Source organism: Emys orbicularis, chromosome 1 (genome assembly GCF_028017835.1).
Source record: "Emys orbicularis isolate rEmyOrb1 chromosome 1, rEmyOrb1.hap1, whole genome shotgun sequence".
Taxonomy (NCBI): domain Eukaryota; kingdom Metazoa; phylum Chordata; order Testudines; family Emydidae; genus Emys; species Emys orbicularis.
The window spans coordinates 304,685,931-304,699,887 of record NC_088683.1 but is presented as its reverse complement, the minus strand read 5'-3'; the positions used below and the strand labels follow the sequence as shown (position 1 = coordinate 304,699,887).

Sequence of the window (13,957 nt, the reverse complement as noted above, 5' to 3'; positions counted from 1 at the left end):
CGTGGAGATGGGGTAAAGGAGTGGGAGGGCAGGGAGGGGGACACCCTGACATTAGCACCCCTCTTCCTCCCCCACCCCGGGAGCAGCTCCAAGGCAGAGGGCAGGAGCAGCACACAGCAGTGGGAGGAGGGACAGCTGAACTGCCTGGCAATTGATAGCCTGCTGAGCGGCTGCCGCACAGGGGACTTAGGGGAGCTGATGGGGGGCTGCCGGTCCACCCCGGTTCCAAGACCCCACCAGCTAGCTCCAACGGGCTGCTCTTTCTGCAAGCAGTGGACAAAGCAGGCGGCTGCCAAACAACATTATAAGGGAGCATTGCACAACTTTAAACAAGCATGTTCTCTAATTGATCAGCAACGTAACAACTTTAATCAGGATGACTTTAAGTGAGGAGTTACTATATCAAGATTGGGTGTTTATCTAAAAGATAGGATGTAGGAATTATTTGGGGGAAGGTCAGACTAGACTATCACAGTGATCTCTTTTGGCCTTGTAATCTATGAAAATAAATTGTGAAATGTGTTCACCTTTGTCCAAGTAGTGAAAATCCAGACTGACATGGTGTTTGTCAGAATTCAAGACTCTCGTCTGTAATATGTCTGTCAGCAGCATTAATTTCAAAAATGCTTGTTTTAAACACATTTTAAATCCTATTTATATAAATAGTGATGTGCTGTTCACAGCTGTGCTTATCAGATCAACTCTCAAGAAATTCTTTCCCAAGTTCATAGGTTTCTATTTTTAGAAAGTGTGGTTGTATGGTGATACTGTAGTGTGCACGCTTCCCTCCTTTCTGTTCCCGCCTGCTGCTTTAGCTAATGAGTTACTCCAACTGAAGGAGACTGAGGGTATGTCTACACTACGGGATTAATCCGAATTTATATCATTCGAATTTGGGAAACAGATTGTATAAAGTCGAATGTATGCGGCCACACTAAGCACATTAATTCGGCGGTGTGCATCCATGTACCGGGGCTAGCGTCTATTTCTGGAGCGTTGCACTGTGGGTAGCTATCCTATAGCTATCCCATAGTTCCCGCAGTCTCCCCCGCCCATTGGAATTCTGGGTTGAGATCCCAGTGCCTGATGGGACAAAAAACATTGTCGCAGGTGGTTCTGGGTACAGCCTCACCCCTCCCTCCCTCCCTGCATGAAAGCAACGGACGGCAGACAACCATTTCGCGCCTTTTTTCCTGGGTGAACACTGCAGACTCCATACCACGGCAAGCATGGAGCCCGCTCAGCTCCAGACAGCAGTCATGAACATTGTAAACACCTCGCGCATTCTCGTGGAGTTTATGCTGAGCCAGGACCAGAAAAACGAGGCGAGGAGGCGGTGGCGGTGGCAGCGCAGCGACAAGCGTGATGAGGACATGGACATGGACACGGACACAGAATTCTCTCAAACCGCGGGCCCCGGTGCTTTGGAGATTATGTTGTTAATGGGGCAGGTTCTATCCATGGAACGCCGATTCTGGGCAAGGGAAACAAGCACAGACTGGTGGGACCACATAGTGTTGCAGGTGTGGGATGATTCCCAGTGGCTGCGGAACTTTCGCATGCGTAAGGGCACTTTCATGGAACTTTGTGACTTGCTGTCCCCTGCCCTGAAACTCCAGAATACCAAGATGAGAGCAGCCTTCACAGTTGAGAAGCGAGTGGCGATAGCCCTGTGGAAGCTTGCAACGCCAGACAGCTACTGGTCAGTCGGGAATCAATTTGGAGTGGGCAAATCTACTGTGGGGGCTGCTGTGATGCAAGTAGCCAAAGCAATCACTAAGGTGCTGCTACGAAAGGTAGTGACTCTGGGAAATGTGCAGGTCATAGTGGATGGCTTTGCTGCAATGGGATTCCCTAACTGTGGTGGGGCGATAGATGGAACCCATATCCCTATCTCGGCACCGGAGCACCAGGGTACCCAGTACATAAATCGCAAGGGGTACTTTTCCATGGTGCTGCAAGCACTTGTGGATCACAAGGGACGTTTCACCAACATCAACGTGGGCTGGCCGGGAAGGGTTCATGATGCTCGTGTCTTCAGGAACACTACTCTGTTTAAAGGGCTGCAGCAAGGGACTTACTTCCCGGACCAGAAAATAACCGTTGGAGATGTTGAAATGCCAATAGTTATTCTTGGGGACCCAGCCTACCCCTTAATGCCATGGTTCATGAAGCCATACACAGGCAGCCTGGACAGGAGTCAGGAGCTGTTCAACTACAGGCTGAGCAAGTGCAGAATGGTGGTAGAATGTGCATTTGGCCGTTTAAAAGGTCGCTGGCGATCGTTACTGACTCGCTCAGACCTCAGCCAAACCAATCTCCCCATTGTTATTTCTGCTTGCTGTGTGCTCCACAATCTCTGTGAAAGTAAGGGGGAGACCTTTATGGCGGGGTGGGAGGCTGAGGCAAATCGCCTGGCTGCTGATTACGCGCAGCCAGACACCAGGGCGATTAGAAGAGCACACCAGGAAGCGCTGTGCATCAGAGAAGCTTTGAAAACCAGTTTCATGACTGGCCAGGCTACAGTGTGAAATATCTGTTTGTTTCTCCTTCATGAAAATCCGCCCCCTTTATTGACTCATTCTCTGTAAGGAACCCACCCTCCCCCTTCCCCCAGCTTGCTTTCAAACCAAATAAAGTCACTATCGTTTAAAAATCATTTATTCTTTATTCATAGATTATAAAAAGAGGGAGGGAACCCGGGTGGGGTTTGGGAGGAGGGAAGGAAAAGGCCACTAAAAAAAGGTTTAAAAAAATGACAGCCTTTTGCTTGGGCTGTCCACTGGGGTGGAATGGGAAGGTGTACGGAGCCTCCCCCCCCCCCCCCCCCGCGTTCTTACACGTCTGGGTGAGGAGGCTATGGAACATGGGGAGGGGGGTTATACAGGGGCTGTAGCGGCACTCTGTTATCCTGCTGCCGTTCCTGAAGCTCCACCAGACGCCGGAGCATGTCTGTTTGCTCACGCAGCAGCCCCAGCGTTGCATCCTGCCTCCTCTGATCTTCCTGCCGCCACCTCTCATTTCGAGCGTCTCTCCTCTCCTCACGTTGGTCCCTCCTGTCCTCACGTTCACTGGCTTCTTTCCTATACTTTGAAACCGTGTCCTTCCACTCATTCAGATGAGCTCTGTCACTGCGGGTGGATTCCATGATTTCTGCGAACATATCGTCTCGCGTCTTCTTTTTCCGACACCTTATCTGTGATAGCCTTCGGGACCAAGGAGGGAGGCTTGAAGAATTTGCAGCTGCTGGAGGGAGGGAAAAAAGGAGAGAATTTTTTTAAAAGATACATTTTGCAGAACAATGCTTATACTCTTTCATGGTGACCAACACTATTCACGTTACATAGCACATGTGATTTCTGTTCAAGGTCGCATTTTGCCTCTTAATATTGAGTGCCTGTGGCTTTGCTGCTAGAGATCACAGACGCAGGTCCAGGCAACAGAATTCGGCTTGCATGCAGCCATGGTAAGCCATTGTCTTTCGGCTTCTGCGCCCTCCTTTCCCACATACCAAGCAACGCCCGTTGAGTGCTGCGGTTTTCCTGTTAACCTTCAGCAGCAGAAAACAAACTAACCCCCCCCCCCCCCCATCCAATTCTCTGGATGATTGCTTTATCCCTCCCCCCACCGCATGGCTGGTATCAGGGAAGATCCCTGCTAGCCAAACGCGAAAAGCTCTGGGCCAATTCTCTCCCCCCCCCCCCCCCCCCCCCCCCCCCCCCCCCCCCCCCCCCGCGCTTGGCTAACTGCAGGGAAGGATTTCTTTTCAGCCACAGGCAAACAGCCCAGTAGGAACGGCCACCTCTGTCCCCTTAATTAAATTCCCGTATTTCAACCAGGTTACCATGAGCGATATCACTCTCCTGAGGATTACACAGCATGATAAAGAACGGATGTTGCTTGAATGCCAGCAAACACCGGGACCATACGCTGCCAGGCTTTGTCATGCAATGATACCAGTTTACTTGCTGCAAGCATGGCGCGGTCAAGTGTCCTACCATGGAGGACGGAATAAGGCTGCACTACCCAGAAACCTTGTGGCAAGGCTTTTGGAGTACCTCCAGGAGAGCTTCATGGAGATGTCCCTGGAGGATTTCCGCTCCATCCCCAGACACGTTAACAGACTTTTCCAGTAGCTGTACTGGCTGCGAATGCATCCCAAGTCCTCAGGGTAAAGTAATCATTAAAAACCCTTGCTTTTAAAACAAGTTTTATATTTTAAAAGGTAAACTCACCTGAGGTCCCTTCCATGGGGTCATGGTCTTGGATACTGGGTTGGGAGGGTACTTCAGTCAGGCTGAGAAAAAGATCCTGGCTGTTGGGGAGAACGGAGTGCTGGGTGCTCTCTGCAAGCTTGTCCTCCTCCTTCCCCGTCCACAGAATCCTCCGGTGTAGCTGATGAGATTATCCCCGCCTGGGAATCCACGGTCAGAGGTGGGGTAGTGGTGGCGGCCCCCCCTAGAACTGCATGCAGCTCGGCGTAGAAGCGGCATGTCCGCGGCTCTGACCCGGAGCAACCGTTTGCCTCCTTTGTTTTTTGATAGGCTTGTCTGAGCTCCTTGACTTTCACGCGGCACTGATCTGAGTCCCTATTGTGGCCTCTCTCCATCATGCCCTTGGAGATTTTTTTCAAAAGTTTTGGCATTTCATCTTTTTGAACGAAGTTCTGCTAGCACTGAATCCTCTCCCCATATAGCAATCAGATCCAGTACATCCCGTACGGTCCATGCTGGTGCTCTTTTTTCGATTATCGGCCTGCATGGTTACCTGTGCTGATGAGCTATCTGTGGTCACCTGTGCTCTCCATGCTGGGCAAACAGGAAATGAAATTCAAATGTTTGCGGGGCTTTTCCTGTCTACCTGGCCAGTGCATCCGAGTTCAGATTGCTGTCCAGAGCGGTCACAATTGTGCACTGTGGGATAGCTCCCAGAGGCCAATACCATCGAATTGCGGCCACACTACTCCTAATTCGAAATGACAAAATCGATTTTGGCGCTACTCCGCTCGTCGGGGTGGAGTACAGAAATAGATTTTAAGAGCTTTTTATTTCTAAATAAATGGCTTCGTTGTGTGGACGGGTGCAGGGTTAATTTGATTTAACGCTGCTAAATCCGAATTAAAGTCATAGTGTAGACCAGGCCTGAGTCAAGGTTTAACCATGTTTGTACTCTCGTTCAAATGTTTTCATCTGTCCTTATTTTAGTCAGCTGCTGTTATTGAAATGATTTAAAGATTAAGAAGGCTGCATCGTATGTGTTAGGAATTGTTTTGTAAACCGCCTTTCAGGGATAATTGTCATATAATAGGACTCTGGTTCAGGGCCATTTGCAGTAGAGGGAAGTGTAATAAGAACTAGCAAAAACATTACAAACAAATACCAGTATCAGTGGAATAGCAAAAACAGTAAAGCTTGATTTGCATTTTCCTGAAGCATGGGGAGAGTACTGTGATGGGCAGGCAAGACCTTCAGAAGGAATCCATGATGTCGATGTATGCTGGAAAGAGAAAGCGCTTCGGTTTAAAAAATAATAATTAGAAGAAAGTGTATGTACCTAATTTAAAAGGTATCCTACTCTTGAGTGTAAACATAATTGTTAGAAGTAAAGTTTTAGCTCAAATTAATGGCCTCCTGTACAAATATCTAATTGGGTAATTCTGTGCAATGGAACTAATTAGGCAAATTGTACAAATTTGTACTTAGATTGTACAAATAGTAGTGGTGATTAGCCATACATTAGTCACTTATTCTGTTACAGGCTGAATCAGGTCTCAAAAATAAGAACAAAAGTTAAACTCTAAAGGCCAACAACAAAAATTTGATAATATGGATCTAAATCTGCCGGACAGTCGAGGCAAACAAACAGGCCACAGGCTAACGTGAGTTAATGGAATGGTGTTCTACAATATCAATTGTATAGTGGCATAGTCATGCATAACACTTGACAAGTAAAGGAAGACTTGAGAAGCTCAAGGTGATCTTATTTTCTACACTAAAAATTAGACTGACCCGGTTATGTCATTCAGAGGTGTGAAAAATCCACCCCCCTGAGCGACATAGTTAAGCTAACCTAAATCCGCATATACATAGTGGTAGGAATTCTTCTGTTGATCTAGCTACCACCTCTTGGGGAGGTGGATTTACTACATTGATGGGAAGGCTTTTTCTGCTATGCCCCTACAGCCTTTTAAGTGTAGACTTAGCCTCAGTAAATTAAAGCACAAACCAACATTGACAAGCTATCAGGGAATCTGAAATATAAAGAAAGATGAAGACAGTGAAGGATTCAATTAAATAGGTTTCTTATCTCACCCACCCTCCAGTCCCCATTCCTATCACAGGTGTCTGCAACCATCAAGGTGAAATGCTTAGTGCACGGACAAAGGTTTAGCAATAAGGATGGAGAGCCATTATTTGTAGTGTGAGAGGAAGGGCCACTGTCTTTTCACAGGCTGTGCAGAGGGGTGTAAATGGAAAAGGGAAGGATGTAGAATGATGATGTAATCAGGTTCTGCACAGCTGAAGAAGTAGGGAGTTGAATGACTGGTTTAGTCTGTTCGAATATCACTAGATGGAAAACTTTTTGCTCACTTTACCCAATTCAGTATTATGAAAGCTTGGAGGGTAAGGAGCACTTCAAATGTATTAATTGACATTTGAGCCATTCTTTGAGGTGGTGTGACTTGCTGCACCTGGCAGCATAGAAGCCTTTTTATCTCTCCATGGTTTACATGGAGCTCTAAATACAGTTATCTTAAAACTAACCACAAAACTATAGATTAGTGAGTTTTAATGTCTGAAAACTGACAAGTGTGATGAGTCTGTTTTTAGTGACACGTCTCTTATCTGCTTTCCAAATCTTACTTAGAACTATTGTAGACTTTTACTGAAGGCTAGTCATATTGGCATAGATCATGGACATTCCCTGACATCCCCCCATTCCTCCATTTCCCCCATAACTTTTTTAATTTGACACTTCCCCCCATGAATGTCACCATTGTTTTTTCACACTCAGGTTAGACTCAAGTACAGACTTCTCTTCATGAATGACAGGTTAAGCAGCTGGAAGGGTGACTGACTGTTCTTAGTCCTGTAACTGAGACACCCTTAGCTATTAAAGAGAATCCATTGATATGTTGTAAAACACTTAATGATTTAGTAACCTTGTCAGACTCTTTGGAAATCCTAATTTAGAGGCATGGAAGAAAGGGGGGAAAGACTTTTTCTAAGAGCAGAAGGTAAAGATTACCATAAAAGTTGGTTGGAAAGTTTTATAGAGTATACCAGTGGTCAATATTTTGTGGAAGGAGGAAGTAGGGGACCTTCATTCAGACACCTCAAGTATTTGGACATGGGTCTGGGAAACATCTTCAATGTGTAGTTCCTAAATTTGGAGGCAGAACAAATGAACAGTGCATTCAAGTTCAAAAGGACTTGAATCATGTAAGTAATTGGGCCAGCAGAGAGCAAATGTAGTTTAATGTTAAAGGGGGAAAACAGTTTGGGACTACGGAATCCAGCTAAATGTTTCATTTAGCACAGGATCTAGCATGTTGATCAGGGGGAAAAAAATTTACTTTGCATGCATATATCGTTTAATACCTAGCTGTTACATATATACCTCTACCTCGATATAACGCTGTCCTCGGGAGCCAAAAAATCTTATCGCGTTATAGGTGAAACCGTGTTATATTGAACTTGCTTTGATCCACCGGAGTGCGCAGCCCTGCCCCCCCGGAGCACTGCTTTACCACGTTATATCCGAATTTGTGTTATATCGGGTCGCATTATATCGGGGTAGAGGTCAGTGCATATTATTGTAAAATAATAATTTTAAAAAAGCAGATCTAATACTAGTTATATGTTGGAGGGATACAATACAAAATGTGGTGCTACTGTTTAAGATTTATGTAGAATATTAGTTTGTACTACTATTGGGCCCCACACACAACACCAGGCTTCTAGAATCGAAGTTTAGTTCTGCCCCCTTTTCAGAAAGTAGAATTCAGTTGTGACAGATGTACCAGTATTCTTTGCTAGGGCCTGCAATGCTTAAAAAGAGGTGCTGATTCACCTAAGTGCTTCAGAGACTTCTAGTTCTTCTGTGGCGAGCTCCTTTCTCTCTTCCGTCTCTTCAAAACTGAAGATTGGTTTCTGTGTAAGGTGGTGCAGAAGCAGGAACCTGTTCTGATCAGGAGTGACACCAGCTAAGTTTAAAATAGCCTTGTTTGATTACTAAAACTAATGTTACTTACTAAACATTTCTAAATTGTTTCATTTTGCAGGCTTTACTGCTAGAAATGCAGACAGCAGCAATAGCAAGTGACTTCGTTTTTAGAAAGGAAAAAGTTTCAAAAGAAATGTTTTCAAAATATTTCAAAAGAAACTGATTAAATATTTTTCAGAAACTGCTGCAGTAAGGGGACTGAACACTCCAAAATAACAAGAATAGAGGGAGATAATGTACTAAGTTTTCTGAATATTGACTTGGTGGGAGGAGGTGACGTAATAAGAAGCTGTTGAGGCAATGTGTTCCTGCACTTACGAACAGCACTTGGGATCAGAGTATATGGTGGAGGAGGAAGCATTGTTTTGCTTTGGGCTGATCTTCTTAGACCTGAGAATATGTTAAAACACATTTGTTGAAATCCTTCCTTGCCTCTTTTGGAGGCGTTCTCATCACTTACCACTAAAGTTCCATGTTTTGTTTCACTTTTCCAGGTTGTTGGTAAACAAAGTAAATCTCTATGTAAACTCATGTAGGAAAGGGGAATGATGTACAACCCTCCCAAAGAAAATGCAGGGATAATTGAATATTTCATGCATTTTAAAACCCAACATACAGCTTTGAATACGCTGGACTTCAAAGCAGAAACCTAGGCATTGAACAAATGACTGTGAGTTTACTTCCTGTTTTAAAAACCATCTTAAATTATTGCTTACTTGCAGCTGATTTGATGAATGGGTGAAATAGAAGTTCAAATTTCTGATCAGCATGATGGTGTTTAAGCAGCTTATTGCTAGGAGCTCCGGGGCTAGCATTTTACAAAGGTCTCTTTGTTCTTAGGTCTGCAGGGATCCCCAGGTTATAGTGGCTTTAGGTAAAGCTACGTATTCTGATCAGACAAAATCGGGAATTTTTAATAATTAATAAGACACAATTTAAGGTACTATAGCATCGTACTAACTATATTCTTGTAAGTGAACAGTATAATTCTGTTTTGAGGTGAAGTTTGTCTTAAGTATAAATACAATTTTCCTAAATGCTACAGAAGTCAGTATCTGTTTTGGATTTTCCCATTGGCTATTGAGTTACAAAGTTGCAAAGCAAAAATACAAGTTTAACAACTATGAGAAGGCATCTGAATATGGCTGTTTCAAAGTAAAGGGCTTAGAAGGTGCAGCAGATAAATATATGGCTGTTTAGAGAGCTGTTTTAGATTGCATTTACCGTGTGTGTCCACGCTCACTGCCAAATTTGGAATGAATACCAGACATTTTCTCCCCCTACAGTCTTAAAGACTAGGTTTTTATTTATCCACTAAACCAGCTAACACTATAGAGTTTTTAATGTCTTCTGAAAACTGTTAATAGCTTCAGGCTATCGCGTAGTCTGTAATTATGTATTGTGCTTTAAATACTAAACCTTTAAATATGCCAAGTTTGAGGTAAGCTACTGAATTCTGATTCTGAAGCCCTGTTGATGTAAAAGTTGCATTTAGTTCTTATGTATAACTTGTATTGCTATAGTGCTCAAAGGCTCTAAGTATGGGGATTCATTGTGTTAGATACTGTACTGACATGCAGAAAGATGCAGTCCCTGCCCTATGAGTTTACGATCTTAATTTGAAACAAGACTCGTGTGAATAATAAACAATAGGGAGTAAAAAGGGAGGAGAATCAGTGTAATAAAAGTATGCGTAGGTTAACTTTTGTGTAACTGGATGGCATAGATTTGAGTTTTTTTAGTCATAAATTAATATCTGCAACCTCTGACTGTCCTGCAACCTAGCCTACTTTAATCTGCAAAGCTATTTATTGTGATCTGGAATTATAGATTTTGGTCTTTATACATCTTGTATGTTCTATAGATTGAGATAAAAATGAAGAAGCCAGAGGCTATAAGATGGGAGAAGCTGGAAGGGAAGGGAGATTCTCCGAAGCTAAAACAATACACATCAGGTTTGTTTTTGACCTCATTTAGCATTTAATGCAAATATACATATTGTCCTATTAACATTCTTCCCAATTACATAGAACATCTTATACATATGAAATATTGTAGCAATAGGTTTACCTAGAGTAAATGTAAACATGTAATTCTGATACTCTAATTTCATGAACTTCATGTGTAGTGGGAATGGATTCTGATTGGTAGTAAAGCCCTAAGAATTCAGCTGTTCACTCTGCTCGTGGCTTTCATCTACCTGAGGGGATTATTCAGGATGCGTGCTTGTCATCTGGGTTTCTCTGGGAGCTTATTGTTTGATTGGGCTGCCTAGTTACGTTGTATTCTCCTTTGTTGCATTGAGAGAGGCTTGTATCTTTTGGAGAAAATTTTAGTTCAATAGCACTCACATACATCAAAAGATTTTCCTGATACTTGGCTTAATTTTCCTTTAATTTCAGCTCATTACTTATACCCCCTTGTACCATCTAAAATGCCCCTCCCCTTTCATTTTCACAGTTGTCATCTGTACATGTCTGGTATGCTCTGCTCTCCTCCACTCCCATCATTGCTTAGCCAAGCTACATATTGCACTCGTTGATGTTTCCTTATAAATAAGTCTCTATAGCTGCCTAATCTGTTCCTGGTGTCGTGTTCATCTTCTTCCTTCTGATTTACCTCCATATTTTTGTTATTGAGGCACCCAGACCTAAAAGAATTATTCTGTTTGTAGTCTCAGATTTGTAGAGCAATGGTTGTCCCTGTGATGGTTCTGCATATGTAGCCCAAAATTGCATTAACTTTTTTTGCTGTCACTTTCAGTGCAAGCTCAACTTCTCTGTTTATATCATATAGAGCTTTTCAGCTTTACTGCTTTCCTGGTTTCTCCCTCCCTCTGCATTTTGCTTCAGATAACTTTTCAAGATGATCTTCATTTCTCCCCATGTTTTCAGCCTTGCTAGGTTCCTTTTTTGCCTGCTCTCCCTGATGTTTGCAATGCCTCCTGATTTTTAGTATGAATTGCATGATATTTTAATGTGACCATTACTTAGTCTTCTAGAGATCATTAAGGCTGTGATCCAACACCCATTGAATGGAAGAACTCCCAGTGACTTCACTGGTCATTGGATCAGATCCTAAGATCTTGAATAACACTGGCTCTGACACTTACCTTGTGACACTTGGATACGTTGCCAGTTCATCATTTTCATGTTCTTCAGCCAATTTTAATCCTTAAACATGGCTCCTATTCAACCCAATCAGACTGAATTTTAAAAGATAGGATATTGTGCTGTATCAGGTGATCCACCAGAAAAATCCACCTCCTGCAATTCCCTTCATTTGTTAGCTTTAAAATTCTGTCCAAAAAAGCAATCAGACTTGTCTGACAAGATCTGTACTTACAGATCCATGGTACTTTTTGCTCAATTCTGGGTGGGGTTAATTATTTCATGCTGTAAATGTTGCCAAAAACGCCGATTTAACTTACTGCAAATGTTATTTCCAGACTCCAAACACCTATATCCATCATCCTCTCATTATACAAGGAACTGGGATAAATTGGTGGTTGAGATCAAAGAAGAAGAAAAGAATGAAAAATTAGAGGGGGACGCCGCTTTAAATAAACTCTTTCAGCAGATCTATTCAGATGGTACAGATGAAGTGAAACGTGCCATGAACAAATCCTTCGTAAGACTTCAATCTATCCTTACATATTTGTTAATGCTATAAAGTAAATAACTAAAATTTTAAAAAAAACCTTGAGGCCAAATTTTGTGGGCCATGCCATTTGCATATGCAAATACGGTAATTGGAGGCAAATAAATATTTAGACATCTCTCTGTTTGCACCTGCAATTGTGGTAAAATGCATAAATGCACAAGAACTTATATATATGAATCTCTAGCAGTTGAAAACTCAGCCCCTACTGAGTAAGAAAACAAATTATCCAGTGATGTTGGTATGATAGCATTTTTATGTACTGGCATATGGAAGAGTTGCATTTCTCCATATTGTTAATTCTGAGTGGTGAGCTTAGACTTGGAGCACAAAGATTGCTCTCCATCCTTGCTTATTTTTTTGTTTGAGCCTATACTAATGTCAGTGGGAACAACTTGCCCCTTCCTGGTTGGTCAAAAGATCCCCAAAGGAGAGAACCTGACTCCTCCTCATTTTTCTGTCAATTGCTAATTTTTAAATAGGAGTTCGAGTGCACAAGAATGCATGATTGGACCATTAGAAGCTACTGTATATTGAAGCAGTGTCAGTACTTATTTGCCTTAATCACATCAAAAGTGGACATATGACGACAGAAATTACTGCTTTATTAAATTTTAATGTCAGAAGTCTTATGTGCAGAATATGCAAAGATTGATACAAAAATCATGTGCACATCCTATGTCTAGATCAAGTCATCTTCATTTAATATAATCATAAATGCACATAGTATATAGGGAAGGGTTTGAGAAGTTCTGGAGAATTCCAAGGGTATCTGCGTTAGTGCATTGTTTCCTGCAGACTCTAGTCTTGCAGAACTTAATCTGCTATAAAAAATGTGGATCATTTTAAATGACTGGCTATAACTAACTTCAGCAGACTAAACAAATGTTCTTCCGTATTGCAGATGGAGTCTGGAGGGACTGTTCTGAGCACCAACTGGTCTGATGTGGGGAAAAGGAAGGTAGACGTAAATCCTCCTGATGACATGGAATGGAAAAAATTCTAATCTGTTGATTTGGCATCTTTGTATTGCCCATATTCACACACTGACCATTGTGTATGGACACAGCATTCTTGGATTTAAGACCCTGAATGTTCCCTTGAAGATCGGAATTATTGTCTTTATATCTTGCGTGCTTTAGTAATTCCTTTGTCTGCAGGTGTTAAAGTTTAATCAGGAATGGGAGCCTGTTTTTCATCACTCCTGTCCATGAGGGGTTTTCAGAAACATATTTAACTAAGTCATAAATACACATTTTCTACTAGCTTTATCAGTTCTGTACTTTGGGGGATGAGGAGACCTTTAATGGACTGTTTAGGATTATTGCCTTATTTTTAATTCACAGTATTTCTGTTGAATAATTTATTAGCTCTGGCAACTTTGGGTAAACACACTTTTCAACTACAGTGTTAATTGTTTGCTCTCTAACTCTGCTTAAGAATAAAACTGTAAAATATAAATTTTTCCATAAAGAAGTTTGGTTCATTTTATTTTTAAGTCTGAAAACTCAGATGTGGAAGAAAAAACATAAAATCAAAATTGGTATTTGGAGAAGTAATAGCTAAGTAGTACAGATACTGGGAACCAAGCTTGCGAGTACGTAGGAGCAAGACTCCCGCTCTGCTAAAAGAAGAATGAGCCCCATGTTCTCCTTTTCTTGGAGGAAGAGGAATTACCAGGGAAGGAAATCTGAAGTGGAAGCAGCAGGATTGAGGAATTGCTAGGGCTCCCATCCTTCCTACCTGTGGGTGGATCTGCAGCACTGGGGGGCGGGGGCTGGCGGGGGAAAGAGAAGAGAGGATTGCTAGATCTGGGAAAGCTCTATCTGCCTCTTCTATAAACAGATGTTTGCCAGTCCTCCGTTTCTCACGGGGAAAGGGGGTAGAAAAACAATAATGCACAGATTTTCTTACAATCACTTTTTGATTGTATAGATCTTCTAAAATGCAGGACATTGCATTGAGTATTTCAGTATGTTTAGAGAAGAGCCCCAGCATCCTTCACTTTTGGTCTATACCAGTACAGGCAGGTCTTCCATCCTGATAAAGTTTTTTAAAAGGTAATATTTAT

At 42.5% G+C, this 13,957-nt stretch overlaps 1 protein-coding gene across 1 annotated transcript in view; it reads left to right on the top strand.

Annotated features, from left to right (window-relative positions):
* Positions 1 to 13,353, top strand: part of SUGT1 (SGT1 homolog, MIS12 kinetochore complex assembly cochaperone) — a 58,265-nt gene extending 44,912 nt beyond the window's left edge. The window contains exons 11-13 of the mRNA XM_065405137.1: positions 10,091 to 10,181; positions 11,675 to 11,856; positions 12,791 to 13,353. Coding sequence (XP_065261209.1) covers positions 10,091 to 10,181; positions 11,675 to 11,856; positions 12,791 to 12,892 — 375 coding nt within the window. The 3' untranslated portion in view covers positions 12,893 to 13,353. The remainder of the gene's footprint in view (positions 1 to 10,090; positions 10,182 to 11,674; positions 11,857 to 12,790) is intronic.
* The last annotated feature ends 604 nt before the right edge of the window (positions 13,354 to 13,957 follow it).